Source organism: Trichosurus vulpecula, chromosome X (assembly GCF_011100635.1).
Source record: "Trichosurus vulpecula isolate mTriVul1 chromosome X, mTriVul1.pri, whole genome shotgun sequence".
Taxonomy (NCBI): domain Eukaryota; kingdom Metazoa; phylum Chordata; class Mammalia; order Diprotodontia; family Phalangeridae; genus Trichosurus; species Trichosurus vulpecula.
In genome coordinates, this window is record NC_050582.1 from 20,558,492 (window position 1) to 20,585,727 (window position 27,236).

Here is a 27,236-nt window from a genome sequence, read left to right on the forward strand (position 1 = left end):
CAAGGGATTGTTTTTGCTTTTACTTTTTATTCCCAGCAATGATCAGAGCCAGGCACACACCAAGCCCTTAATAAACACCTGCTTTCCCAACCCCTCTTCATTCTAGTACATTCCCTCTCTTAATTCTTTTCTGTACTATATTATACATAGCTTGTTTGTTTACTTATCATCACCCCCTTTAGACTGTCAGCTCCTTGGGGGCAGAGGCTGTCTTTTGCCTCCTTTTGCATCCCCAACACTTAGCACAGGGCCTGGCTCTTAGCAAGTGCTTAATAAGTGTTTACTGACTGACCTACTGATTGACCGTGGGAAGAGAACTTATAGCCATCCAGGTAGCGAATAGCAAGGGAATTCCTTTCTAGTTAATGGAAAGTGACCATTACTCTGTACTCTCAACTCCAATGGCCATTTGCTATAAAACTAGGAAGCCAGGAATGGAAGGTGATAGCAGACAGTGAAGGTTTGTGCTGTGATGTGAGTCCTCTCAAACCTGACCGATGTTGTGCTAGCAGCCCCTACACCCTATTTTTTTTCAAGGCATTTTCATATCCATTCTCTGTGCAGTAGATAGGGCAGGTGTTCTTATTTATCCCCACTTGAAAGATGAGAAAAAAAGAGATACAAGTAAAGTGGCTTGCCCATAGTGGTACTTATAAGAAGACTAAACATAACCTCCAATAAGGAAGATTCCCTGGATTTCTCCAGGGTTTAGCTGAGTTGCTGGTATTACAAGGCATTTAATATACCCCCCTTTTAACATTTTACCACTGAATGTGCATACATGATTCAACTGAACAAACATTTATTTAATGCCTATTATGTGTGAATCACTAAGGGGAATACATGATTAACTTTTTTTAAGAGCCAGAGAGGACCCTAGTGGTTTTTCTAATCTAGCTTCTCCCCACCTGCTCCTGCCCTGCTCATTTTATATTTGAGGAAACAGAGGCCTAGAGAAGAGAGGTGACATTAGCCAGTTAGCTTCATCCAGCAGTATCTGGACTCAAATCCAGGATTCTTGACCTCTAGGCCAGTGCTCTTTCCACTTGAGTTCTTCTCTCCTTTTGATTTCTCAACAGAAGCCATCATTCTCTTGTAGACTGTATATGCTCATTTAGATCTTGTCCTGAGACAACACTTATATCTCTCCAGTAGCAAATTATGAGAAAATTTACTCCTTCCTTTCCCCAGGGTAATTATAACAATTTTTCTTTGGCCATTTTTAGGTATTAAATTAAGAACTAGCACTGAACTTAATCTAGGAGGTTACTTTCTCCGCCAATTAACCTCACATGTCACTGTAATCACACACAAACCTTTTCTCTTAACTAGAACACAGTAGGTTATACTTACATTCTCTTAAGCCCAGGAAACCTGCTTATTATTTCAGGAAAATATAGGCGTTCCTATCTTTGAACTTTCACGCAGGTTTCCCATGTGCTTCCTTCCCTACAAATCTACTCAAAATTTAGCTCCAGGAGGAAATCCACCCCTAAGCACTTTGATTTTACATTTTATTATTTATATTGTAGGAGTTAATTCATATATTTAATATTTCTCTCTTATATACCCAACGGCAATATAAACCCATGAAGTCTCAGATCATGCTTATTGCCCACATATCCTCCCACAGTGCCAGGAATAGTACTCTGTACTCAGTTGGTTTTCAATAACTATTGATACTTGTGTGCTCTCCTGAAAATAAGCCCTGACTTCTTAATCAAACAAGGGACAGAGGCAATCGCAAAAGACATGAGTAATTTCCATTACATAAATCTGAAAAGGTTTTACAAGAACAAAATCAATACAACTTGGATTAGAAAGGAAACTGTTGACTAGGAAAAAACTTTACATCAAAGATAACTGACAATGGTTTGATATCCAAAATATGTAGAGAAGTGACACAAATATATACGTCAAAGAGCCATTCTTTAATGGATATGTGTTAAAAAATATGAATAAGCTTTTAAAAGAAAAATTGGCAACTATTAATAATCATAAGAAAAAAGGCTCCAAATCACCAATAATAAGAGAAATGCAAATCAAAATACTTCACAAGTTCTGCCTTACATTCAGCAAATTGGCAAGGATGACAACAGATGGAAATGGTCAATGTTGGAGGGGTTGTAGAGAGAGAGGTGCACTAATGTATTGTCGGTGGAGTCATGGAGTCACCTAATCGTTCTCGACAATATTTTGAAATTATGCTAAGAAAGTGACTGAAATATCTATACCTTTTGACCCATAGGTTCTACTGTCAGGCAGTAACCTAAAGAGGTCAAAGGTAGAAAGAAAAGTTCCATGGAAGACAAAATATATATGACAGCACTTTTTGTAGTAACAAAGAACTTGAAACAAAGCAGATGTCCATCAGTTGAGGAATGGCTAAACAAATTGTTTTATGTGAATGTAAACAGAACATTACTACATTATATATATATATATATATATATATATATATATACATATATATATACACACACACACACACACAAATGAATGATGCAATGGCTTTATTGTAAATAGAAAGAACAAAAGAAAAAAAACATGCACATTATATAATTATAATGACCAAGCTTGCTCCAAAAGAAGCAATGAGAAAATGTATCTCCCTCTCTTCTTTATAGGAACATTACACATAGAGTTGATTTGTTGGTTAAGTTTGCTGAACTGTCCTCTCTCTCTCTCTCTCTCTCTCTCTCTCTCTCTCTCTCTCTCATTCTTTGTTACAGGGGATGGCCTGGGTAGAGTCATATGCACATGCATAAGTATATATAAATATAATATATATGATATATATATATATATATATATATATATAGACACAAATATAAATGAAAATGAATAAAAGTTTTTGAAAGAAAGAAAATATGCCTTTATGCCACCTATAGGTGGACTGTGGATAATTTTAGGTATCTGGACACCTAATGTTAATAGGAGGGAATGAGAAGGACAAACCACCTTGTCACTTAGTCAGTGGATTCTGCTTTATGAAGATAGGGTAAATGAAAGTGCTTTAATGATCTATGTGGATGCAAAGGGGAGATTTCAAATCAAATACTGCATATCAAAGGGGAAGACAAAACCACTGAAGTTTTAGATAATGCCCATGTTTAAAGGTACTTTAAATCAATATAAAATTAATCATCCTTGTCATTATCTAGCATTTTCATTATGCAAAGGTCTCATTATCAGTAGTTTTCTGCAGTCACCTGAAAGAAGCTTGATAGCTGTTGAAGTGTTACTGCAGGTTTTATGAGCTGAAAGGTCTGCGACGCTTTCTCTGAAGACCAAGTAGACTTCCACAGACAGTAATAAAAAAGTACAGTTTGGCACACTAAAGGATGCATAAATTACCGCTTAATTTCTACAAAGTAAAAATGGGATTTTTTTGAGCAAATGAGTCTCTGGCATTAAGTTTTGGGTAAAAGTCTGATTACCAGCTTGCTATGCCATTTTACAACATATAATTTTATTAAGCTCTAAGTAATAATTGTGGGCCCATTTTTTATTCCCTTGATGAAATTTATATATAAAGCCATTCACATGTCATATTACACAGAAATATATCTCAGAAGAACAATTTTCAAAAAAATTGAAAATAACTGTTGTATGATGATTGTATACTGATGACTCAGCAAAACACTATTTCCAATTGAGTGAAATTCAGGGTAAAGTGATCTATATTGGATTCCATTCAAGAGAGTTTAGTGATTTACATAAGTTCCTTTTGGTTATTTTATATAAGGTGGTCCTATGGGATAGACCCTAACTAAAGGACATCACGATAGTGAGGCCCAAGGGTATTTATCAAAAGTTGAGTCACTAACTTTAACTTTCTCAAGTTGGTGTGTCAGCTATATCTTGTTATAAGAAAATATGAAATGTCATACCAGGTCAGACCAAAAATCTATTTGATCCAATATTCTTTTCATGAAAGTGGCAACAAGGGAAATTTTGTGAGCAAGTATGGTAGTTGTACACCATAATGTTGACCACAAACCCCAATGAAGCCCAGAGGTTTCTTTAAATTTGAAATGGTGTGCTGATTCTAAAACTAGAATGGTTGTGAAGTTTGTCAGTTCATCACTCCAAAGTAAGATGATCTCAACTGGAGAGCTTTGTGAAAATGATAAGTGACATATAAGGAAAAAGGAGGCTAGAATTGAGTTCTATCAGATGATTGTAATTAACTCACCCAATGACTATACATCCTTTCTAATCCAAAGACAAATATATTTACACTCTCATTAAGGACAGTTGTTTTGATTATCTTTGTTCACCATCATCTTTTTATCTTAATTAAATTTTGTTTTTATCTCATTGGTGTGGAAATTCACACTCCTGGGTGAAAATCCCTTCACTCATGCCAAGTGGGAGCTCATCTGTAACCTATAGTCTGAGAAAATTGCCTGGGACTCTGACAGGTTAAGAGACTTGACCACAGTTACAGATACAGTGCATATCAGAGGTAGGACCCGAATCCAGGTTTTCCTGTCTCCAAGGCTGGTCCTCTATCCATTTTGACATACTGAGGCAACTTTGGGGTATAGTGAATAATGCAATGGATTTGTAATCAGGAAGATGTGAGTTTGAAATCTGCCTCAGTGATTTACTGTGTTATACTGGACAAGACATTTAATCTCTCTCAACCTTAGCATTCCCATCTGTAAAATGGGGAAATATAGCACTCATCTCCCAGGGTTGTTGTGAGGATAAAATGAGACAACATTTATGAAGTTCTATGCAAACCTCAAAGTGATGTTCATATAAAAGCTAGTCATTTTGATTATTACTAAGGATAACCTGAGGATGAACTCTTCCACTCATTCAATGAAGTCTTAGCAACAGAACCTACCTTATGGGGTTTCTGTGAGAAGCAAACGAGATAATATAGGGAGAGGACTTCACAAATATGCAAGTGCTATATTAGTTACTGTTAGCCACTATTATTATGCCATGATTCTGCTCATTCTATTTTATCAAAACTTAGAAAAAAGATTATTTGGGCAAGGATATAAGTACTTAAAGGAGGAAGTCTTTCTGGGTGGTGATTTTCAAAATTATCCACCTGTCAATAACAGTGAAATGAAGAAAAAATATAGTAGCCCTTATTGTTTAAATAAATGGACTTCTAACATAAATGTGAATGATTTTTAAAATACTGATTATTATTCTTCAGGAATACTATTTCTAAAACTGTAGGTTTATATCATACTAAATTTTATGGAAATGGGGGTTGCAGATTTTGACATTATTTAACCCATTACTATTTACTCATTATGTTATTTAGCCTATTAAAATTGACCCAACATACTTCCATATGAATATATATCTATATATATACACCTCTCTCTCTCTCTCTCTTTCTCTCTCCTGTGCTTAGTGACTTCCCTGATTCATCACATAATACTGTTTTCCTTAAAATATCTTTTCAGCCCCCAGTTGAGACTGAGAAACAGATTTTAAAAATTTAGTTCAGTATTTCTTTTTTGTGAATCTGTCCTAAAGAATGAACTAATTTATACTAAGTATCAAGGCCATATTTTGCCATTGAGATTTACATAAAAGTCTGGTCCCTTTAACTTTAGTGCCATGTGCAAAACTATGAAAGACCAAGGAAGGCTCTAGGGCTCCTTCACAACTTTGCAGGAGATGTTTAGGAAAGTGGCTTTTCTGACAAAAATCTGGGTCTTTCCCTTTTATTTAGACATTCATCTGAAATATGATCTGTTCTCATGAGCCTCTATCTTTGCAGTTCAGGGATTTCAAAGACAGAACCAGGCCAGAGGCAAACACTACAGTGTGAACTTTCTGTTAGGGCTGGCTTATTGCTATTTCTCCTGGAAACAGATCACATTTTCTCCTAGAAACTAAGCACCCACAAGTGAAAAGCAATTTTCAAGTAACAAACAGCTTTTCTTTTTTGAAACAGAAATTCAGTTCCTATTAGGTTTATTTAGACAATACCTAAGTACTCATGATGACTTCGATGTGTAATGAATAAGATCTATTTCTGATCATATGGAAATTCATGGTGCAGCTGCTCTACAGTTAGCAGTTGTCAGTTTGTGAGAAAGTAAATACCATGGATGCATGATATCATTTCATATAAATATTGCCCAACTGAATGCTTTTCTGGGTTTGCTTTGGATTTCCACATGATATTGTAGAACAGTATGAACAGTATTCTATGCTATGAATTGCCTTCTTGTAACATAAATAAATCAACGTTAAGCTCAAATATCAATTTCTGTGTTGAAAAGTGAGTTCAAAAGGAAATGCTCCTCTAGAAAAAAATAATAATTAAATTCATCTGGAGGAACAAAAAGTCAAGAATCTCAAGGGAAGCAATAAAAAATGTCGGAAAGGAAGCAGTCCCAGATCTCAAACTATAATACAAAGCAGTAGTAATTAAAACAATTTTGTACAGATTATAAATATAGAGGTCAATCAGCGGAACAGATTAGATACCCAACATGCAGAAGCAAACTAACATAGCCATAGTGTTAGGTAATCCCAAAGACATTGGTTACTAGAATAAGAACTTACAATTGGACAAAAATTTAGGGAAAACTGGAAAACAGTCTGGTAGAAATTAGGTGCAGATCAACATTTCACACTGTATACCAAGATAAACTCCAAATAGATGCAAAGCTATGTGAGTTAGACTTATAAGGTGATATCATAAGCAAATTAGAAGAGCAAGGAAGAAATTACCTTTCAGATTTATGGGTAGGTGAAGAATTCATGCCCAAACAATAGATAGGATCACAGAAAAGAAAATGAACAATTTTAATCATATAAAATGAAAAAGGTTTTGCACAAACAAAACCAATGCAGTTAAAATTAGAATGAAAACAGATAACAGGGAAAATTTGTAGTAAGTTTCTATGAAAAAGGTCTCATACCCAAGATATATAAGGAACTGATTCAAATTCATAAGAATAACTGTCATTTCCCAATTGATAAACAGTCAAAGGATATGAACAAGCATTTTCAAAGAAAGGAAGCTGAGCAATCAATAACCATGTGAAAAAAACTCCCATTTCATATTACTAATAAATAAAGAAATACAATTTAAAGCAACTCTGAGAGTTCATCACATACCCATCAGATTGGAAAAGATGACAAAAGAAGAAAATGACAAATATTCAAAAGCAAGTAAGATAATAGGTACACTAATGCACTGTTGGTGCTGTGAATTAGTCCAACCATTCTGGAAAGCATTTTGGAACTATGGCCCCAAAGTCACTGAACTATGAATATTTTTTGACCCAGTAATACCACTCCTAGGCAATATACCTAAGAGATCAAAGAAAGTGGCAAGAGATCCATATGCACAAAATATTAATAGCAACTCTTTTCATAGTAGCAAAGAAAACTGGAAACTAAAGGGATACCCACCAATTAGGGAATGGCTAAACAAATTATAGCATATGAATGTAATGGAATATATTTGTGCCATGAGAACTGATGAAATGGACAGTTTCAGAGGAAATTTGGAAGACCTCTATGAACTAATGGCAAGTGAAGTGAGAAGAACCGTGAGAACAATTTACACAATGACAACATTATAAAGAAAAACAACATTGAAAGACTTTGGAATTTTGATCAGTGCAACGACAAAGCATGAGTCCAGAGAAAAAGAAGATGAAGCACACAACCTATCTCCTGACAGAGAAGTGATGGACTTAAAAAATGCTGAATGAGACACACATTTTGGACATGGTCACTGTGGCAATTTGTTTTGCTGGAAAATTTATATTTTTAGGAAGGTTTTCTTTTTCTTTATTTTTTGGAGGCTGTTGTCTAATAGATGGAGGGGAGGGAGAGAAAATGAAATCCTGTTATTTGGAAAAAAATTATAAAATTACATTTAAAAAAGAAAATTTTCTCCAGTGCTTACCTTTGTTGAACTACATTACCCCTTTTTACATTCTCTCCTGCAGTCAGCACAATAACCCTTGATATTATGGTTGTTCATATTTTGCAGGAAAAGGAGTCATGAAAAATAAACATGTGTTTGTGGCAAAACCACACCTGCTCCCTTATGCTAATCCCTCACACTGCTCAGAGGAGATTCAATTCACAGGATTAATTGAGCTTTCACATTTGTCCATGTTGCTCTAACTACTTTACTACTGAATTACTTGTTGAAAAAAAGTTCACCAAAGTTAAATTCTATTTTTTAAAAATATGATTCTCCCTGAGAGCACCATTCTGAATAAACATGCCCAATAAATTGATGACCACAATATAAATACCTCTTTCTGTGATAGTGTTTCAATGGTTGCTCAAAATGCCAACAATTAGTTCCTTGAAAGAAATCTTAGAATGTCTTCTACATGCCGTAAACCTGACATAATCTCATGAACTACTTGAAGTATTCTGGAAAAGCAGTCACACCGATGCTTGCAATATCACTCCCCCCAATGACTATTCCACTTTCCATAGAAAGGAACAGAACCATATGATTTCAGAGAGGATACGGTCGATTACATCTTCCATGTTGTCATGCCAGATTCCTAAAACTGAGGTATGTACAATTCTCTGGATTTGATGTAAATCATATATGTATATATATGCATATGTATATAAATTTATATATTGGATTTTTATAGCAATTTTCCCCAGAACGAAAATACCTGGTAGTTCCTATTGCATCATAATTGCACATCCTTCTGGGAAAGGGGCCACACAATGATTCAGAAGGTAGAAGGCACAGATGGGAGGAGTATGGGGGTGGGAGAGAAAGAGTGACAGCAGCCATGGGACAGTGACCTGCCACTTCTCTTAAGGTTGGAATGAGCTGTGTAACACTAGAGGTAATTGCTGTGAAATTTGCACTTTACTGAAGAGAGTTAAAGAACCAAAGAATGTGAAAAGCAACTTCTGATGCCAAAAAATACAAATACAGATACTTTAGTATAGGCAGTGAAGTGGGATATGGAAGTAATCATAGGATGTCTGAGTTGGAAGGAGCCTTACAAACAATCTAGTTCAAGCACCTCGTTTTATACGTGGGGAAACCGAGGCCAAATGAAGTGATATGATTTGCTTAATGACAATGACAGAATGGCACAGATAGATAAAGATTTTTGTAGGTCCATAAGCACTGCTGTTTGATAGGCCCTTCAATGGATAGGTTTTCTCCCCCTAGTTTTGTGTTCTTTTTTTTAAATTTTATTTTTAATTTATGGAATAAAACAACAATTTCCATAACCTAGTACAATAAAAAAAATGATTGTGCATGAAACTGCAAATCTATTATGCACAACTTGCTATTCCTTTCAAATATACCACAAAATTATCATGTTTCTTTTTTTTCCTCCCCTCCCCTCAATGGATATGTTTTTATAAATACACCCATTTCATTGGGTAGATGGTTGATGAAAATTATTTGCCTCTTTGTGGGTACACTGTGCCTATCCCCAGTATTTGTATACATTTACTCAAAAGGAGATCTCTGTTCCAGTTTTAAATAATGCAATTTTTTAAAGCATGGTTGACTTTTTCCACAAGCCCTTAAGTTTTTGTAGGCCGTAGGCAAAATGCCTATGTTTTAGGTCCAGTGCTCTTTCCATCATTCTTCTTTAGAGATAATGCACCAAGAATGGTGAAGGGGATTACCTGCCAAGAGGCCTAGGCAATATTTTGAATCTGAAATGAATGACTACCAAAAGTCAAGGAGTTCTTAATCTTAAACCTTGTTGCTATTGCCTTGGAATCAAAAAGTTGAAGAGATGAGAAACTTCTTGAATCTTCAAAAAATCAAAATTCTGCAGAACTCTCACTACAATCTGTGTCCATTTCTGATCTACATGATATCTCATGGCCACAAACTCCCTGGGCTAACTGAAGGCCCCCTGACCGGAAGGCACAGTCAAGGGTAAAGAGGAACTCAAGTCTTCCATAATATTCTGGAGAAGTTCCTAATTTGGGCTTACTTTGCTTGGATTCACCCTACTTATCCCAGTCTTAGAATGAAGATGAAGCAATTGAAGTATTTAATTGCATTATTTGGTTCCCTTTTGGTAAAGCTGTAATTCTGGAAGAGATCCATATTCTCTATGGGAAATAAAGGAGAACCTCAGGAGCACAATACCTATGAGAAGAGAAGAAGGAAGAGACGGGCACAGAGGGAATTATTACATTCCACAAGATAATTATGTTAAAATATCAACTCTCCTTCTCGGGGCATTTCTGCTGCCGTGGTAGTTTTCTAATTGACTCTTGCAATGTTCACTTTTTGCAGTTAGAGGGCAAATCTTCTAAAGGCTGCTTAGAATTTGCAGATGCAGTATCTTGCCCATAAATGCTGAATTACTACTATTATTCAGGAATTGTTCCCTGTAAATGAGGTACTGAATGACTCAGAGAGGGGAGGGCACAAGTGAAGCAATTCTCTAACCTGAAGCCCAAATCTTTGAAAATGGTGCCCTTCAAAACCTAGCATTATAAATAAACTTCTCAAAGTGTAAATGATTTTGTTTCCTAGAGAACTTTGTTCTTCTCAAAAGCATTTTCACATGCCAGAACATAGAAAGAACTTTTAATGGATTTTTGTGGTGGGAAAATGACAGATTTCTCTGAAAAGTACTGTTTGCAGCTAAATTTTTCCCAAATGGATAGTATGTTCTGGAATAGATAGTTCCTCCTTTAGATAAAAATTTCTGCTCAAAGATAAGATTTTTTTCTGACTATTGGATAAGTTCTTTCAGAAGATCATCCCTACCACAAAACTGCAAAGGGTTAAAATGCCAGTGCATGCTAGCCCTTCCTGTGAGTAGGTAAAGTGGAAAGGGAAAAATTCTTTTCAGATTTCCAAAAGACAGTCACAGGGGTTCCTTCTGCTGATACCTATACTGATACCTACATGATTGTGAGTTTTCTATTCTGGAACTTTGAGGGAAAGAAGAAATGAGCCCAAAGAATGGCGAGTCTGGCATTTAAATATCCCCTTAAGCCAAGAAGAATAAATAGACCCCCTGGTTGCTATGAAGAAGGGAAGTGGTAGCAGCTGGGGATTGAACTCTGGAGGGTCTTGATGCCAGATTATCATGAAATCTCAGTATCCAAGCTCAAAGAAAACTTGTGAGTCCAAGAAAAAGTTCCAACGTAAACTAGAAGGACATGGTCTATTAAAGCCTAGTGAGAAGACCAAGATTAGATTAAATGATGACTGATAACATTTAATAAGAAAGGAACCAAATTGTACCTACTTATTAATTTTTAAGGGTCATCTAAAATGTCTATTATATTTTGAATAAATATTTATTTATCGACCCAAAGTAAAAAAACAACTATTTAGTAGGGATAAAGATAACTACTAAAAAAGCTAACAAAATCCTAGAGGGTGTTAGCAGATATATAGCACTCTAAACACTAAAAGTCCCACCATGACTAGCTCTGGTCAAATCAAATGCAGACTTGTCCAGGCTTAGGAATGGAATTTTAAGATAGTGGCAGGCAAATGAAAGTATTACAGACAAGGGCTTGCTGGATTATGAGGGATCTGGATAAGACTCTTAAGTGACAAGAAAGAACAGTTGAAAGGGCTTGAGAAATGTTAGGTTAAAGAAAAGCAAACTTGGGTGGGGGGGTAGTTGGAGGCACATGCTTGTAGTGCCAGCCACTGTGGTAAGCACTGAAGATATTGTCCTTGCCCCTATAGAGCTCAAATTCTCATGAAGGAGAGAACATCTAAATAACTCCATACACACATGACCTAGAGAGTAGATGGATGGTAATTCCAAAGGGGAAGGTACTGGAAGCTGAGGAAAGAGGACAGATAAGGAACGGCCTTCTGAAGAAGGTAGACCTTGAGGTGAGTGGTGAAGGAAGCCAGGGTAACCAAAATGTAGAGGTGAAAGTGTCAACCATTCCAGGTATGATGGATAACCACTGCAAAGACATGGCTATTGGATACAGAATGTCATAACCAAGGAACTGTAAATATTCCAGTATAGCTGGATGGTAAACTACATGGGTGGAGAATAAAGTATAAGGAGACAGGAAAGGTTGGAAGGTACCAGGTAGGTGAGGAGTTTTAGGTGCCAAACAGAAAACTTTGTATTTGATTGTGGAGGTAATAGGGAACCAATGGAGATTATTGAGCTGGGGGAGGAGTGACACAGTCAGACCTGCACTTTAGAAAAAATCTCTTTGGCAGCTGAATGGAGGGTGGATTGAATGGGGAGAGACTTGAGGCAAGTAGACAAGTTAGAAAACTATTGCAGTGGGGCAGGTGGTAGGTGATGATGGGTCAGTTTTCTACAGTTTGACTTATTCTGTGTGGCTTCAGAGGAGAGAATTAAGATGAATAGGGAGATGTTACAAGGAAGTAGATTTTGTCTTAATATAAGGAAGAATCTTCTAACAATTAGACTTATCCCAAACCACAAAAGGCAACCTCATGGATATGGCAGCAGTAGAAGTAGGACCAAGGAGGCAGCAAACAGTAGTACATATTCCCATATAGAAGAAATCTGGCATGCAAAGGCAAGGCATTTGCTCTAGATCACAATGAAAATAAATGAAAGTTGAACTCACAGCATCTGCTTGTTCTGACAGGTCTTTATCCCACAAATCCATGTTTTTTGCTTTAGGGTCCTAAGAAAACCAGAAAAAGAGAGATTAAATGTTACCCCAGAAAACACATTGAATATAACTAGAACTTAAAATAGGACATTATGATTTAGAGACTTTAACAAAAGAGCATACCAATACTTAGCGAATTTTCCCTGGGAAAATGACGTTTGCCATTGCATGGTCTTAGATAAAGGGAAAGTGAACTATTCTTCCCAATATCCTCACAGCAATACCTCCCACAATCATTAAATATCCTTTCCAATATTTTGGGGGAAAGGGCCCCATTAAAAATATCTAGTACATAGAAACAATATCTAAATAAACTGAGAAGTAGTTTGGTAGAAATTAAATTTTGACTGATATCTTATACCACATGCAATAATAAGCACAAAATGGATATGTGACCTGAATATTAAAGGACATAGAATAAAACAGTTAGAAGGAAATCATGGCTATGGATAGGGGGAGAGTTATTAACCAAATGAGGGATAAAAGCAATCACAAAAGACAAAATAGACAATTTTAGTTACATGAAATTGAAAAGCATTGGCATAGACAAAACCGATGCAACTAAGATAAAAAGAGAAGCTGTCAAGTGGAAAAAAATCTTTGCATCAACTATCTCTGATAAGGATTTTGATAGCCAAGAAAGCAGGGAACTAACATAAATATAAAAAAATCAAGAGCCATTCTAAAATGGATAAGAAATTGAGGAAAATGAACAAACATTTCTGCAAAAGAAGAACTGCAAACTATTAATGCCCATATGAGATTTATTAAAAAATTAATTATAAGACAAATGCAAATCATAACAACCCTGAGGTTTCACTTCATATAAGAAATTTGGCAAAGATAGGAATAATTAATGTTTGAGGGGATGTGTAAAATCAGGTAGACTGGTATATTATTGGTAGAGCTGTGAATATATCCAACCATTCTGGAGATCAATTTAGAATTTTGCTAAGAAAGTGATTGAAATGTCCCTCTCCTTTGACCCAGAGGTCCCACTGGTAGGTTTATAAAAACATAATCAGTCAACAAGCATTTATCAAGCATTTACTATGTTCTAGGCACTGTGCTAAGCACAGAGTATACAAAGAAGGACAAAAATATGATCCCTAACTTCTAGAAGCTCATATTCTAATGGGCGAGACAACAGGAGAACAATTATGTATGTACAAGATATATATCATATAAATAGAAGGTAATCTCAGAGGAAAGGAACTGAGTGGGGAGATGAGGAGAAGGGATAGATTAGTACAATCCTCCTACAGAAGGGAGCATTTGAGCTTAGTCTTGAAGGAAGTGAGGAGGTGGAGGTGAAGTGATATAGCATTTCAGGGAGTCAGTACCAAGGCAATGAGACCAGAGGGAGAATGTTCTGTGTAAGAAATGGTAAGTTGGCCAGTGTGGAGTACATGGAGGGGAGTAAAGTGCAAATATAGTAGGGTCCAGATTGTGAAGAGCTTTAAATGCCAGACAACTCTGTATTTGATCCTGGGGGTAATAGGGAGCCACTAAAGATTTTTGAATTGATGAGGGCAGGAGGAAGGCATGGTCAGATTCATGCTTTAGGGAGATTACTTTGGCAGTTGAGAAGAGGCTAGATTAGAGTGAGGAGAGATTTACATCAGGGAGACCTGGCTGGAAGGTTATTGTAATAATCCAGGAGAGACTTTTTGAAGATGGTAGCTGAGTGAATACAGAAAAGAGGATTCATAAAAGAGATGTTGTAAAGGCAGAGATGACAAAATTCAGCAACAAACTGAACAATGTGAAGAGTATACAAGAAAGATGACACCAAGGGTATAGGCCTGAGTGACCAAGAGGGTTGCCTCAAAAATAGTAGGGAAGATCAGAAGGTAAAGTGAATGGGTTCTGTTCTAGACATGTTGGGTTTGAGATGTCTGTGGGGTATTTAATATGAGATGTCCAAAAGACAGTGATATGAATTCAGAGGAGATCTGCGAACATTCTTCATAGAGATAATTGAAGCCATGAGAATAATGAAATCATCAAACAAGAAAGCATAGAGGGAAGTGAGAAATGGGTCCGGGACAGAGCCTTGCAAGGATACTCAGTTAGTGAGCATGACCTCAATAAAGATCCAGCAAAGGAGACTGAGAAGGAAAAAATCAGATAGGTAGGAGGAAAACCAGGAGAGAGTAACATCATGAAAATCTAGAGAGAAGAGAATATCCAGGAGAATAGTGTAATCAACAGGGTCAAAGGCTGCAGAGATATTATCATGGATGATGATTGACAAAAGGCCATTAGATTGGGCAATTAAGAGATCACTGGCAACCTTAAAGAGAGTAGTTTTGATTGCAGAAGATTTAGAAGAGGGAGAGGAGAGGAACTGAAGGCACCTAGTATAAACAACTTGTTACAGCCAATGAAAATGCATGTGTTGAGTGAGGGTTTTTTAAGGCTAGGAGAAACAGAAGAATGTAAGTAGCTGGGAAGAAGCCAGCAGAGAAGGACACACTGAAGATTACAGAGAGAAGGCATAATGAAAGGTGCAATCTGCTGGAAAGATAGGAGGTAATGAGATCTAGGGTGCATGTAGAGGGTTGATCTTAGCAAGAAGATCCACCTCTTTAAGTGAGATAGGTGAAGGAGAAGATATCAGAGGAAAGTGCCTAAGTGACTTGAGAGGAGAATGAAGGGAGAAAAGAAAACTTTTGGAAGCAAAAATTTTTGGCAAATAACTTCAATTTTTAGGTGAAGTATAAGGTGAAGTACTGACATGAGAGGTTGGGGACATGCTATGGGAGGTTTGAAGAATGATAAAAAGATTTGGAACAACCACAGTGAAAACTGGGATATGAGACAAATTATGTGGGAACAAAATGTTTGTCTTGATGTAACGAGGGCCCAGTTAAGATGATGTAATAAAAATCTGTAGTCAGCACTGTTTTGTGATTTTCTCCATCCTCACTGAGGAATAAGAGGGGAGGTAGGTAATAATAATAATAATAGTGATAATATTAATAATAATAATAATAGCTAGGATTTATAGAGCACCTACTAAGTGCTAGGTGCTGTGCTAAACACTTTACAAATACAAGCTAGGAATAATCCAAGGTTGGGGCAGCTGGGTGATACAGTGGATACAGTGTCATGCCTGAAGTTGGGAAAACTCATCTTTTTGAGTTCAAATCTGGTCTCAGACACTTACTAGCTATGTGATCCTGGGCAAGTCACTTAACCCTGTTTGTCTCAGTTTCCTCATCTTTGAAATGAGCTGGAGAAGGAAATGGCAAACCACCCCAGAGTCTTTGCCAAGAAAACCCCAAATAGGGTCATAAAGACTTAGGCATGACTGAAATGACTGAATAACAACAATCCAAGGTTGGGGATTGGCAAGTCCTGATAGGTGATGAGACAAGGGGACAAAGGGATTCAAATGTACAGGATAGTATAGAGTTGAACCAGTTCACCAAGGGGTCAAAATAGGGAAGGGAGTAGAGTGTAGACAGTACAGGATCTAGGAAAGAATAAAAGTGGTATAAGTAATGGAGATCATGATGAAGATGAAGAACAGAGTTAGGGTTCATAAGTAATAAGGAATGATGTAATGGAAAAAGGTTATGATCGATAAAAAGAAATTCAGAGTTCATGAATACTTTTGGGTCATGGCAAGATCAAGCTCGTGAACCATCTCTGTGTGTGGCTGAGGAAGAGTAGAGGTAGGTGATGGGATGTAAACTGTGGAACTGGTTAGGGTAAGTGAAGGCACTTCGAAAGGGATCTTGAAGTCCCTTAGTATAAGGGCAGGAGTTGTGGTGGAGAAAAATACAACGATCCTGGCCCTGAATTCACTTAGAAAGAAAGAAGTGTCCTTGCAGTCAATGGAGAAGGGCCACCAGGATCTATACTGGGTGATAAATTTAAATAGCATAAACCACAAAGGAGTAGAGGATACTTGTTGATTGATGGTGGTAGAGGGACAATCTGGAAGTAGCAATGGGGAGCAAAGAGTATTCTAATTCTTCTATCACTACTAGTAAGTCATTACCAATATGAGTGAAAAATATAACCAGTACTAGAAAGGCTAGCCAGGAGGATGTCATGTCATCTATCAGGATGGAGCCAAGTCTCAGGGAGTGCCAGAAAATGGATGGAGTAAGAAAGGAAAAGGTTTAAGATAGAAAGGCCCTATATACACCAAAATATTTATAGTAGCACTTTTTATAATAACAAAGAAACAAAGTGAAACAAAGGAAACAGACACCTATCAATTAGGGAAAGGCTAAGCAAGTTGTGGTACAGGAAAGTATTGGAATGTTACTGTGCCGTAAGAAACAACGACTATGATAAATACAAAGAAGCAAGGGAAGATTTATGAACTGATGCAAAATGAAATAAGCAGAACAATATACAAAAATTACAACAATAGAAAGAACAACAAAAATGGAAAGAACTACAACAGAATAATTAAATTACCTTTTGGTGATTTGGTAATTATAATGACTAGACTTTATACCAGAGGAAAAAATATAAGAATATATCTTTTTGTTTGCTTCTTTGTATAAGTGGAAGGGGAGGGACCATGTATGTTCAACATTGCACAGAATGTCAGACTTTTTTGATAGCTTGGTTAGTTTTGATGAACTTTTTTCCCTTTCTTTTTAAAATCCTTCCTTATATGGGTCAGATCTCTGGGAGGGGCTAGGGGAAGGATAAAGTCAGAAGTGTAGATGATAAATAAATAAAAGTTATCAATAAAATGTGTTTTAAAAGACTAAACATTGTATAATTACAGTGACCAAGCTCAGAGAAGGAATGAGAAAATACTTTCCTTCCTTCTTTGTAGAGCTTGAAGACTATGAGTATAGAACATCGCATATCATATCTTTCAGACTTGGTTGATATGCTGGTTAGTTTTATTAAACTTTTTTCTCTCTCTTTTAATTTTTTTTACAAGAGATAACTTTCTGGGAAGGTGGGGAAGAAGAATAGATTTGCACATGAAGGTGATATAAAAACAAGATAGCAATAAAAACTAAAAATAAATTAAAACAAAAAAATACTTTGTACCATAGTCTATACAAGCTAGTTAGAACATTCCTAACAATTTTGTTAGGAAAGAAGAGGGTCATTGGAAACTAGGTCCTGACCTCAGCCCCATCCTTTAGTGACATCACATGGGTTAGTCCTGTGCCCATGTGTCCCTTTGCCCGGCATGTTGGATCCAGATAGTGGAACCCTACCAGTGGCATTTTCAGAAGTGTTTATATTCACACAGGTATGTGAACACACTATGGGGCTCAAGGGCATTTGGGGGATAAAAAAACAGAGTCAACTTTGTAGGGGTTGGGCCAGTGCCAGACATCAACACCTTTTTATTCACCATAGCTCTTAAAATGAAAATGAGAAAACCTGTCTGCATTTACTTATCCACACACAGATTAGCCACTACATGGGATAATCAGATCAAGTTTTTAATCCAGGTCAGTTTTGGCCTACTCCATACATACTTTCAAGCCATGTTCCTGATATCTTCATGTATGATCAGGAAATCACATTAATGTCAATATCAGCCTCAGCAATATATATATATATATATATATATATATATATATATAATACACACATACACACACATATTCAGAAGTAAGTAAACTTTTGGGTGGAATCCAATAGGATACATGCCAAAGCCAAAGAAAAATTACTCCATTTAACTGCTGCTTAGAATTACTTCTGCTGCTCTCCCTAAGTAAGGAGACTAAGAATTAACCATGTTAATTATCAGTAATGGTTTAAAACTGGAAAGTATTGCTCAAGCAAGGGCTAAAATCATGCCCCTCACTAGTATGCCCCCTGAGAAGCAAAGATGTATTCTGATTTGGTCATGCAGTTTCTATAGAAGGTTCCATGACAGATGGCTGACTTATCTAAGTATTCCTTATTCTCAATCTCTGTGACTCAGCAGAGGTCGTAGGGAAGGTGGTGGTCCTTCTATTACAATTGGCATTTGCTCTCAAGCTCTCTAAGATATTAGGGCATTCTCAGTCTCCTCCTCTGGGTCTGGGATGACTGACAGATAGAAAGCTGAAGATCTTGATCAGCCTTTCCTTACCTCTTGCACCTCCTTTAAGGGGACTTGGCATCCTCTAGCTAGGTCTTACCAAGGCCTTTCTTGTTTGTCTAGTTACTGTGGTTCTGTGGATATTTTTGGAACGGCTGTCACTAAGCCCTCCACTGGCCATTCTTCCCCTTATTTTGTTAAATGAGTTCCTTTCTGCTCCTCTTTTAGCCCCACATCTCCCAGGGCTCTTCTTTAGCACTTAATTATTGCTGTTTCCTCTGTGAGCTAGGTCTTATAAAGTGAAAAACGATTCTAACCTCCACATGGATCACAGTGACAGACGGATTGATACCTACAGGAAATGGCTCTCCAGAGGTTTTTCTTGCTGGATTAAAAACTTTTGCCAGATTGGAAGTGGAAAAGACATATGATTGCAGTAAGTGGGGATTGGAGAGTCCAAAAGAGGGGGGTGCTGCAGAAGAGGAAGCGAGGTTGGTCCATTGAAATACTAAATGGCAACCCCATTTTCCAAATTGGGCCCTCACACCCAATTTCCTAAGATCTCCAGAATCTGAGATTAAAAACCTAAACTTAAAAATGTTCATTCACGTGTCCTTTCTTTTCTAAGCTCTACAAGTTACCAAGACAGGGAGCATTCTGGTACTCCTCAAATGGCATCATTAAATATACATACACATAGAGGCATCCCTGATTAGTACAGACAAGTAGCCAGGTATGTGCTGGAGCTAGACTTTTATGCCTCCCCCCCTCAGCTTGAATGTTTGGTAAGGATAAATCCTTGGCAAATAATTCCACAAACTCAGCTCAGCAATCCTGAGCCTAAATTCACTGAATAACTGTTACTTTACTCCCTACCAGTCTGGTCTTCATATAGCCTCAAGCCGGGTGGGCGAGCCAATGAAGAAACAATGATTAGAGGACCATCACTCCAGGTCTCATTGAAATCAGATAATTAGGAACTACTCCAGATAAAATCCCTTAATTCCAAAAGTTTAGAAACCTAAGCCTAGACACTAGTATCTAGAGTCTTGAATTTGATACCTAAGTCTATGTTTAATACCAGGACATTTCATGATGTTCCTAAATACTGAAAACATCAGTTACTTACTCTCAACATTTTATTTAAGAGGACATCTTATTGCTGTCAAACCCAGCTTAAATGTGTCCAATTTTACAAAATAATTGCCCACTACCATCTTATAATGCTGCCAAGTGGCAAAATTTTTGTGACAAACGTCTATCTCAAATGGTCTCCATGGAATTCTTTGTCCAAAGAGGTTTTCTTTGAGAATTCTATTGGCAGATTTAAAAAGACACTGTCATCTTATAATTCCAAATAAGTCTTTGATTAATAGAGCAATTGCTTACCGAGTTGCTGTTCTCTGGGAAATTTACAATGATTTTATAAATGTATTTCTAAGTTCCAGAGTATTAAGAGTCCAGTGTAGATAGGGACAACATGTATCCTCTTGATGGCAAGTTTCAGAACATTACACAAACATGTCACAGTTAGACATTTAATAAATTGCTTTGTAAAGCTGATATCTGAATATATGACAGTTTTCTTGGCTACTACCAGTTCTTGCAAAGGCATTTGCAAAGTGGTCTAAAGGTCTATTGTAAATTTTTGCCATTCCCTGGATTTCATGGCTGAAGACATTATGAAAATCCATGGAAGACATGGAAGAAATTTTTCACACTGCTTGAAGTAAGGTGTATCTTTCTTAATGGAGACAGACCAAATGTAAATTTCTGTTGGTGGAAATAATAAAACATGCTAATGGTCCTTCTACCAGCACCTGCTACCCCACTGTGCAAAAGGTAACATAAAGAACTTACCAAGGATATTAAACACTTGAACAGTCCAAATAAAGCTACTAATAGACAATTAACAGATATAACACTTTAAAAAATCCTTTAGAAAGAAGAGCTAAAAGCTTAGTGTTAAAAGGGAATATGTGCCTTAGGATAGGCAAGAAATCAATAGACTGAATTTAAAGGGCTAAGTCATACATAGCCTCTTCTCTTCTTTACTATTTGGAAACCAAATTTTTTAGAAAAATAAGCACTTTGGCACAGTATTTATATTTTGTTCATTGTTTTGAGTGCTTTACTATTCAAATAATATAATTTTCCCTTATAGACAGTATGTGAACATAGTAGGTGCTTAATAAATAGTTGTATAATGGAGGTCTAGCAGAGAGACATGTTAAAAGTCTATATATGTGCTCCAAGAGGATTTGCTACATTATTAAATATCATTTTTATTATATCTTTAGGCTCAAATGTTTTTTCATAGCAAGCCACCATCCATTTCAGAAGGAAATAAATAGAAAAAATAAGATTTTATTTTACAGAAATTTACTTAAGGGCCAACTTTTCAGGAATATATCTATTCCATAAAGTGAATACATTTTACCTCTAATCAGCCAAGCAAGTAAGCATTTATTAAGTACCTAATTTGTAACAGACAATATGTAAGTGTAGGGGATACAAATACCAAAATGACAGAGTTCTTGACCTAAAATCATCAGACCAATTAAATCCTTATAACACTGAAATAGATAGTGGTATATGAGGGAAGGTCATGTAAAGCCCTAAGGCTAAGCATGGTGTGGATAAATGTAGTAACCTATGTAGTACATCTTGACAGATGCCACAAGCCCCCATGAGCCCCAAAAGAGCCACCATATCTGCAATTGAGAACATATGTAATTCTCATATTTGAGTTATTCCTTTGGGTAAAAGCAGTTTCCAAAAGCCTTGCCTTCCATTTGCATATGTAACCTACAGGATGAGCAAGAATCTACTAACATAGATTCTTCATGGAAGGACAGAGGGTTTCAACCAACAAACTGACAACCTAGCTGATAATCTTCCCTCTGGCTGGCCCTTTCCTGAGAAAGCCAAAATGTAAAGTAATTAAGAAATTATCTAGAAGTCAGCAACAAATCATTGATAGAAATGGACTGATAGAGACACTATTCACTCATAACTAGCCCAGCCCAAAGGACCATAGTCCAGGAAGCCATCAAGAGCCGGGTGTGGCTAGTACTTGGTCAGGAGAGCATCTGGGAGCCCTACAAATAAAGAAGGTTTAATGGTGCTGTTCAAACAAGTTATATCTCCTATTCAGTACAATTGTTCCAGTAGAAGCTACAGATTAAAGAGTACCACTGTCAACAGTTTATTTGGCATCTACCAGGAGGACACTTGCCTATTTAGATGCCATACTATTCTTGAACCTAACCGCATCCTTATTACTCTCCAATAGTTGTAGAATACTATATGTCTTCTGTCCTGCACCTTTCTTCCTCAAAGCGTCCAGCCCTGTATATAGCTTAATGCTGCATTAAGACTTTTGGAGACACCCTCTGTATGTGTGTGTGTGTGTGTGTGTGTGTGTGTGTGTGTGTGTATGAAGATAGCTAGATTATGAATATATGGATATTGCTATATAAACTCTAAGTCGCTATACTTTTTTTCTCATCGATTTATATTGAGTTGTAACTCCAATAGCTTTAAAAGTTTCCTAAGGAGTCCCAGCACCAAATGAAAATGCTTCCAAGGTGTTTAGCTCTCAATTGGCTTTTAAAGTATGATCTACCTTCAAGATCTCGAGGGATGTCTGTTGGTATGTGCTATCTCGTTATTCTTGAGCTTGCTCAGTTTCCCATGGGACTCTGTGGGCAGCTGTCCTTCCTTTACACAATTTAGAGAGCCCTACTCTGACTTTCTGACACATCCACCACTTATCCACATATTCTGGTACAAATTTGATTTTTCAATTTTCCCCCCAAAGAAATGTTTGAATCTAATACCTGTGTTTCAGGAATAAACTCTTCCTACAAATGATTCAGTTTTACGGTTCAAAACACCAACCCTTTTCAGTTCCCATATTTCCTGAAAACATGAAGTTAGGAACTCTTAGGAACTTGTATTTTTATATTCCCTAAAAACTGGATTCAAGAATACACAGGTATTTGTTCCTTAATTTAAATTCAATGAAGAAAACTCCTTTATTAGAAGAACAAAAGGTAATTGTTTAAGTGATTGGAAGGGGGGAAACCAATGTTCTTTCTGCCACCTAAGTTATCCTGGAAAAACCTATAAGTAACAACAAAGACTTAAAAGACACTTTGAACCTTGATGGTGTCCCCTCAATGCAATGAAGGGCATATTAAGTGTGATTATTTTAATTGAAGAACTAGATGTAAAAGTTACCAGCTGAATGGAATATGGTATATTAAAGGAGGGCACAGGATTTACCACACCAAGATTAAAATGATGAGCCCTGAAGAAGGCTTATAATGAAATAGCAGTAAGTCTTTCTCTCCCACTTCTCTCTCTCTTTCCCTTTGCTCCCAGAGGTGACTTGAAAGCACAATAAATCACGGAGCACAAGTGTTAACAGAAGCCAGGTGCACTTAGCTCTTTTCTCCCTTCCAGTACGTGATGTATAGAGCAATATCCCCTGGAACATTTCCTGCAGGTGACTTTCAGGAGCTGCCATGAAGCAGCCTGAAAAACCACCACCCGTCTCATATTTTATTTATTCAGTGGAATTCATTGGGATGCAAATTTAAGGTTTCTAAATAGATTCGAGAGTTTTAGATAAAAATCAGAACTATTGTTTTGAAGTAAGTAACAGACATTTCTAGACATGTGACATGTCCTCTGGAGTATCTCCTGACTGAAAAGGCTACCCTATATTTTAATGGGTGGAGAGGTAGAAGGAGAAGGAAGGGAGGCTAGACAGGTCTGATTAACACAGAAAGCATCAAACACATTTCAGGAACACTAGAAAAAAGTGTTCATCCAAAGTCGAGGCTCCCATGAGGGTCACAGCTTGCTCAGCCAATCCAACCTGCATACCTCCCAAAGCATCAGGATACCCTTCCCTGCATACCAGCGAGGGTTTGTGTTGCTCAACCTAGCTCCCACAGCTATCCTACCTTGGTTGCACATAAGACACACACCATCTATGAAAAGAGGAGATTGGACTAGATGGGCTTTGAGGTCTCTCTTGGCTGTACATCTGAAATCCTGTTATCTGTGAGGTCTTGGTCTTCCATGTGGCTTTGGATGCCTGGCAAACTAATAGTGCTATGTATTAGACAGCAGCATAGGGCCTTCAAGATTATTCAAGAAAATTGTTGCAGCCCTTGTCTCCTGTTGAACACAGTGCCTTTTCTCCATCTTATGTAGTCTGTGCATGACATATAGGTTTGCCTGAATTTTTTGGAATGTGGCATGACCTTCTCCCCTGTGAATAGGCAGAGTTCATTCTGGGCTTAGTTCTCACCCCCTGTGCTGTTTAGCAGGCTGGGGGTTTTATGCTGGCCCACCTGCTGGTACAATATAGAGTTATTTCAGATCTCCTATAAGCTACATAATCTCTCTGCTTGAAGATGCTATACTAAGATATATGCATGGAATCAGGCAGGATAGAGACTTGATTTTCATCCATGGCCAGTCCCTTACCACTACCTCTACCATCTTTCTTGCCGGAGTCACTGAGCTGCTAGCCATCACTGATGGGGTGGGGACACATATTCTAGGGTGCTATTGGGGTCAACCTTGGACTACACCAAGCTGTTAATAATTACCCTTTGTCCAAGTCAGTGGTCAGATGATACCACCAAATGCAAAAAAAATGAAGCTGCCCACTGTGTTTTGTGAGAATACCCCTGCCCTTCCACAGGCAGGTGGCTTAGTGTCCATGTCACTTTGAACATTAGGGCTCCAAAGATGACAGGAATAATAATCAGTGAATCATTTCAGAGATTTCTCTAATTTGTGCACAGTAAATCTGCTCCTTTGAGTCTCATTCTGAGTCCACAAATATTTTAGTTTCAAAGCACAAAGAAATCTCATGTAACTACAAAAACCTCTAAATTCTTCTTGTTCTTAGTAGAATGAATGAATTTTGAAGAATGAGATTCTATGAGTGAGATACTAGAAAGCCTAGTGATTTGGAGTCAGAAGATCTGGCCTGGAGTCCTGGACCTGCAGTTTATTAGCTCAGTGACCTTAAGCAAGTCTATAAGCCTCAATTTTCTCATTTGCAAAATTGAGATCTTAATACTTCTTGGCCTCTCAACTTCCTAATATTCCTGGCAACTCTTGAAGACTAAGTTACAATCAAGTTGCCAGTGCAAGAGTTTGCACTCAGACATTTCTTGCACATGTAAAATCACAAGTCTAGACCCCAAAACTGGGTTGAAAAGTTAATATATAACTCATATGCAAAGACCAAAGTCTTTAATGGAAGAAACAGTGATATATTTTCATTTGTATTTTCTAATGAATCATTTGTCCGACTAAATGAAGTTGAGATTGATGACACTGAGAGGTTTTCTGTTAAAAGTACAGGCTTGCTATAAAAGAGCATAAGGTTAGGTAGTGGAAGATAACAGAAAGGCATCCTTATGAAGGCCAAAAATATGTAATGACAGAATACTTTTATTAGAACTTTGGGGTCAAATTGTCTTCATCTCTCTTAATTTCATTCCTCCCCCACGTGGCACAAAAAGTATTCAATCAAGTTGGTTTGGCTAGCAGCACTTAAAGCACTGAATACTTAAAAAAAACTTTAGACAGCAAAGCCATTTTATTGCAGGCTTAGATCACACAGATGAATGGTAAAACCAAAGAGGCATAAGTGTCTTGAAACAGTGGTCCAGAAAAATGTTGGGGAGGAAAAAGAAGGGCATGATACATCACAGGTCCCTTAAGATCAGGGATAACATGTCTTCAGGTTCTTCTACATGCCTATATAGTACCTGGTTAGTATGCTGTGGTTCAATACTTGGTATGAGCTGATGAAGTATTATAAGGTGGGGTATACTTGCTTTGAGACCTAAGCAATATAGATGGTCCAGAAGGCTGATGTCTATAGACTGAGATGAAAGGGTGACCAAAAGAAAGCTTCTGATTGGATTTATCATAGATGGGTAAACCAAGAAAAGGAGTTGGGGCCAGTTCCTTCAAACAGTTAACCAAAGCAATCAGAGTAATGAGTCCAGTAGTAATGGGAACAGTTTTGAAGGAATTAAAGATAAATTCTAGGGAAATAGATTTAATCTCCTATGACCACATGACCAATACAATTTTACAATCTATACTCTGAATTCCTTGAAAAAGTATGTTGTTTTTACTTATCTTCTCCCACAAAACATACACACACACACACACACAGTACATACTTTTGTGCTCACTTTGAGAAGAACATTATGAAAAATGTTTTCCCTGTACAACTCTCTTCCTCCCCTGTTTTTTCTTCCTGCCCTGAAATAGCAAAAGCAATTACCTGGCCAGCAAGGAGTCTTCTAATGTGTTTGTCCTTGCTGGGGCAGACAATGAGTTAACTTAAAGAAGTAGCTGGAGTGGAAAGAGCTGGTCATCCCTCACTCTTCAACCCAGTATTCAATTAAATTCGCTCATTTCCTTTTTTCCTTTTCTCTATCTCCTTCCTCCTTTCCCTAGGCTATGGTCACAAGACTGTTGCCTGCTAAGTTCACTGCAAATTTTGTGGCAAGAAAAAGAGGTGTTCCCTATCTTTACTAAAGATGGTGGAGCCCCAAACTTGAAACTCAGAAAAGAGGGATACCCTAAACACAAAGGCCACTATTCAAGAACGTTGTAAGAGCAAGAGGGAGCCAATTTTCAAATGTACTCATGCCACCTGCAGATTCACTTAAAGCTGTCTTCTTTTTAAATGGTACCAGCTAACAGAAATGTTACCAAATAGAGATTCCAATTAACTTTACCATTGATTGCTGTATAACTCTGGGTGAGTCAGTGATTGTGAGTAAATTGGGATGAGAATCTCTAAGATCAATGAGGGTGATGGCGGATCAAGACCAAAATACTTACATAATTTCTTCCCCACAGTTATGTTCAAATGAAAAGATCAAGGAAGGAGGAGCTAGGTTAAGCAAGTAAAAATTATATACAGGCAATCTCTAAATAACATAAGCACATCCCACACATAGTCATAGCCCTCTATTAGCCCCAGCTGAGTAGACTTCTTCCTTCCATTTGATACTGGAGGTCCTGCTGTTGCTTCTGATGACTCCCTCCTTCTCCAACTCTAGTCTCGCTTCTTACCGCCCCTCAGCACTAGGCCAAATAAGGGTTTCACAGAGGCAAAGGAGAAGGGAAGAGTAAACCCCCATGGCTATGACTCCAGTCTTTTTTTTCAGCAACCCCATCCTTTGTTCGATTTTCTCACCTCCCAGCCAGAGGTCTTTACTTCTCTGCACCCCAGTGAACCTGTGCCTCCGTCAGAAAATGGAAATGAATCATATCAGCTTAGTCCTTTGTGTGTCCCAAATGCCACCACTGGCACCTATGTACACTTTTATCTTTCCCTACAGGGTATAAATGAAAAAAGGTAAGGGGTTGGGAACATAGGAACTTCCTTAAAAGCTACAAAAGGATCCCATGCTCCTGCAGGGCCAGGAGGAGGGAGGAGATGATGTGAGGATGTGTTCTCATCTGTATGGGAATAGGGGAGGAGGCCAATCTCAGATGAAGCCAATGAATGGGAACTGGTGGACAGGGGAAGGAAAGCAGGCAAGTT

General features: G+C 37.4%; 1 protein-coding gene across 1 annotated transcript in view; it reads right to left on the reverse strand.

Moving 5' to 3' along the window:
- The window catches only part of LOC118832811 (connector enhancer of kinase suppressor of ras 2-like), a 566,603-nt gene that overhangs the window by 288,112 nt on the left and 251,255 nt on the right, over positions 1 to 27,236 (reverse strand). The window contains exon 5 of the mRNA XM_036740170.1: positions 12,556 to 12,615. Coding sequence (XP_036596065.1) covers positions 12,556 to 12,615 — 60 coding nt within the window. The remainder of the gene's footprint in view (positions 1 to 12,555; positions 12,616 to 27,236) is intronic.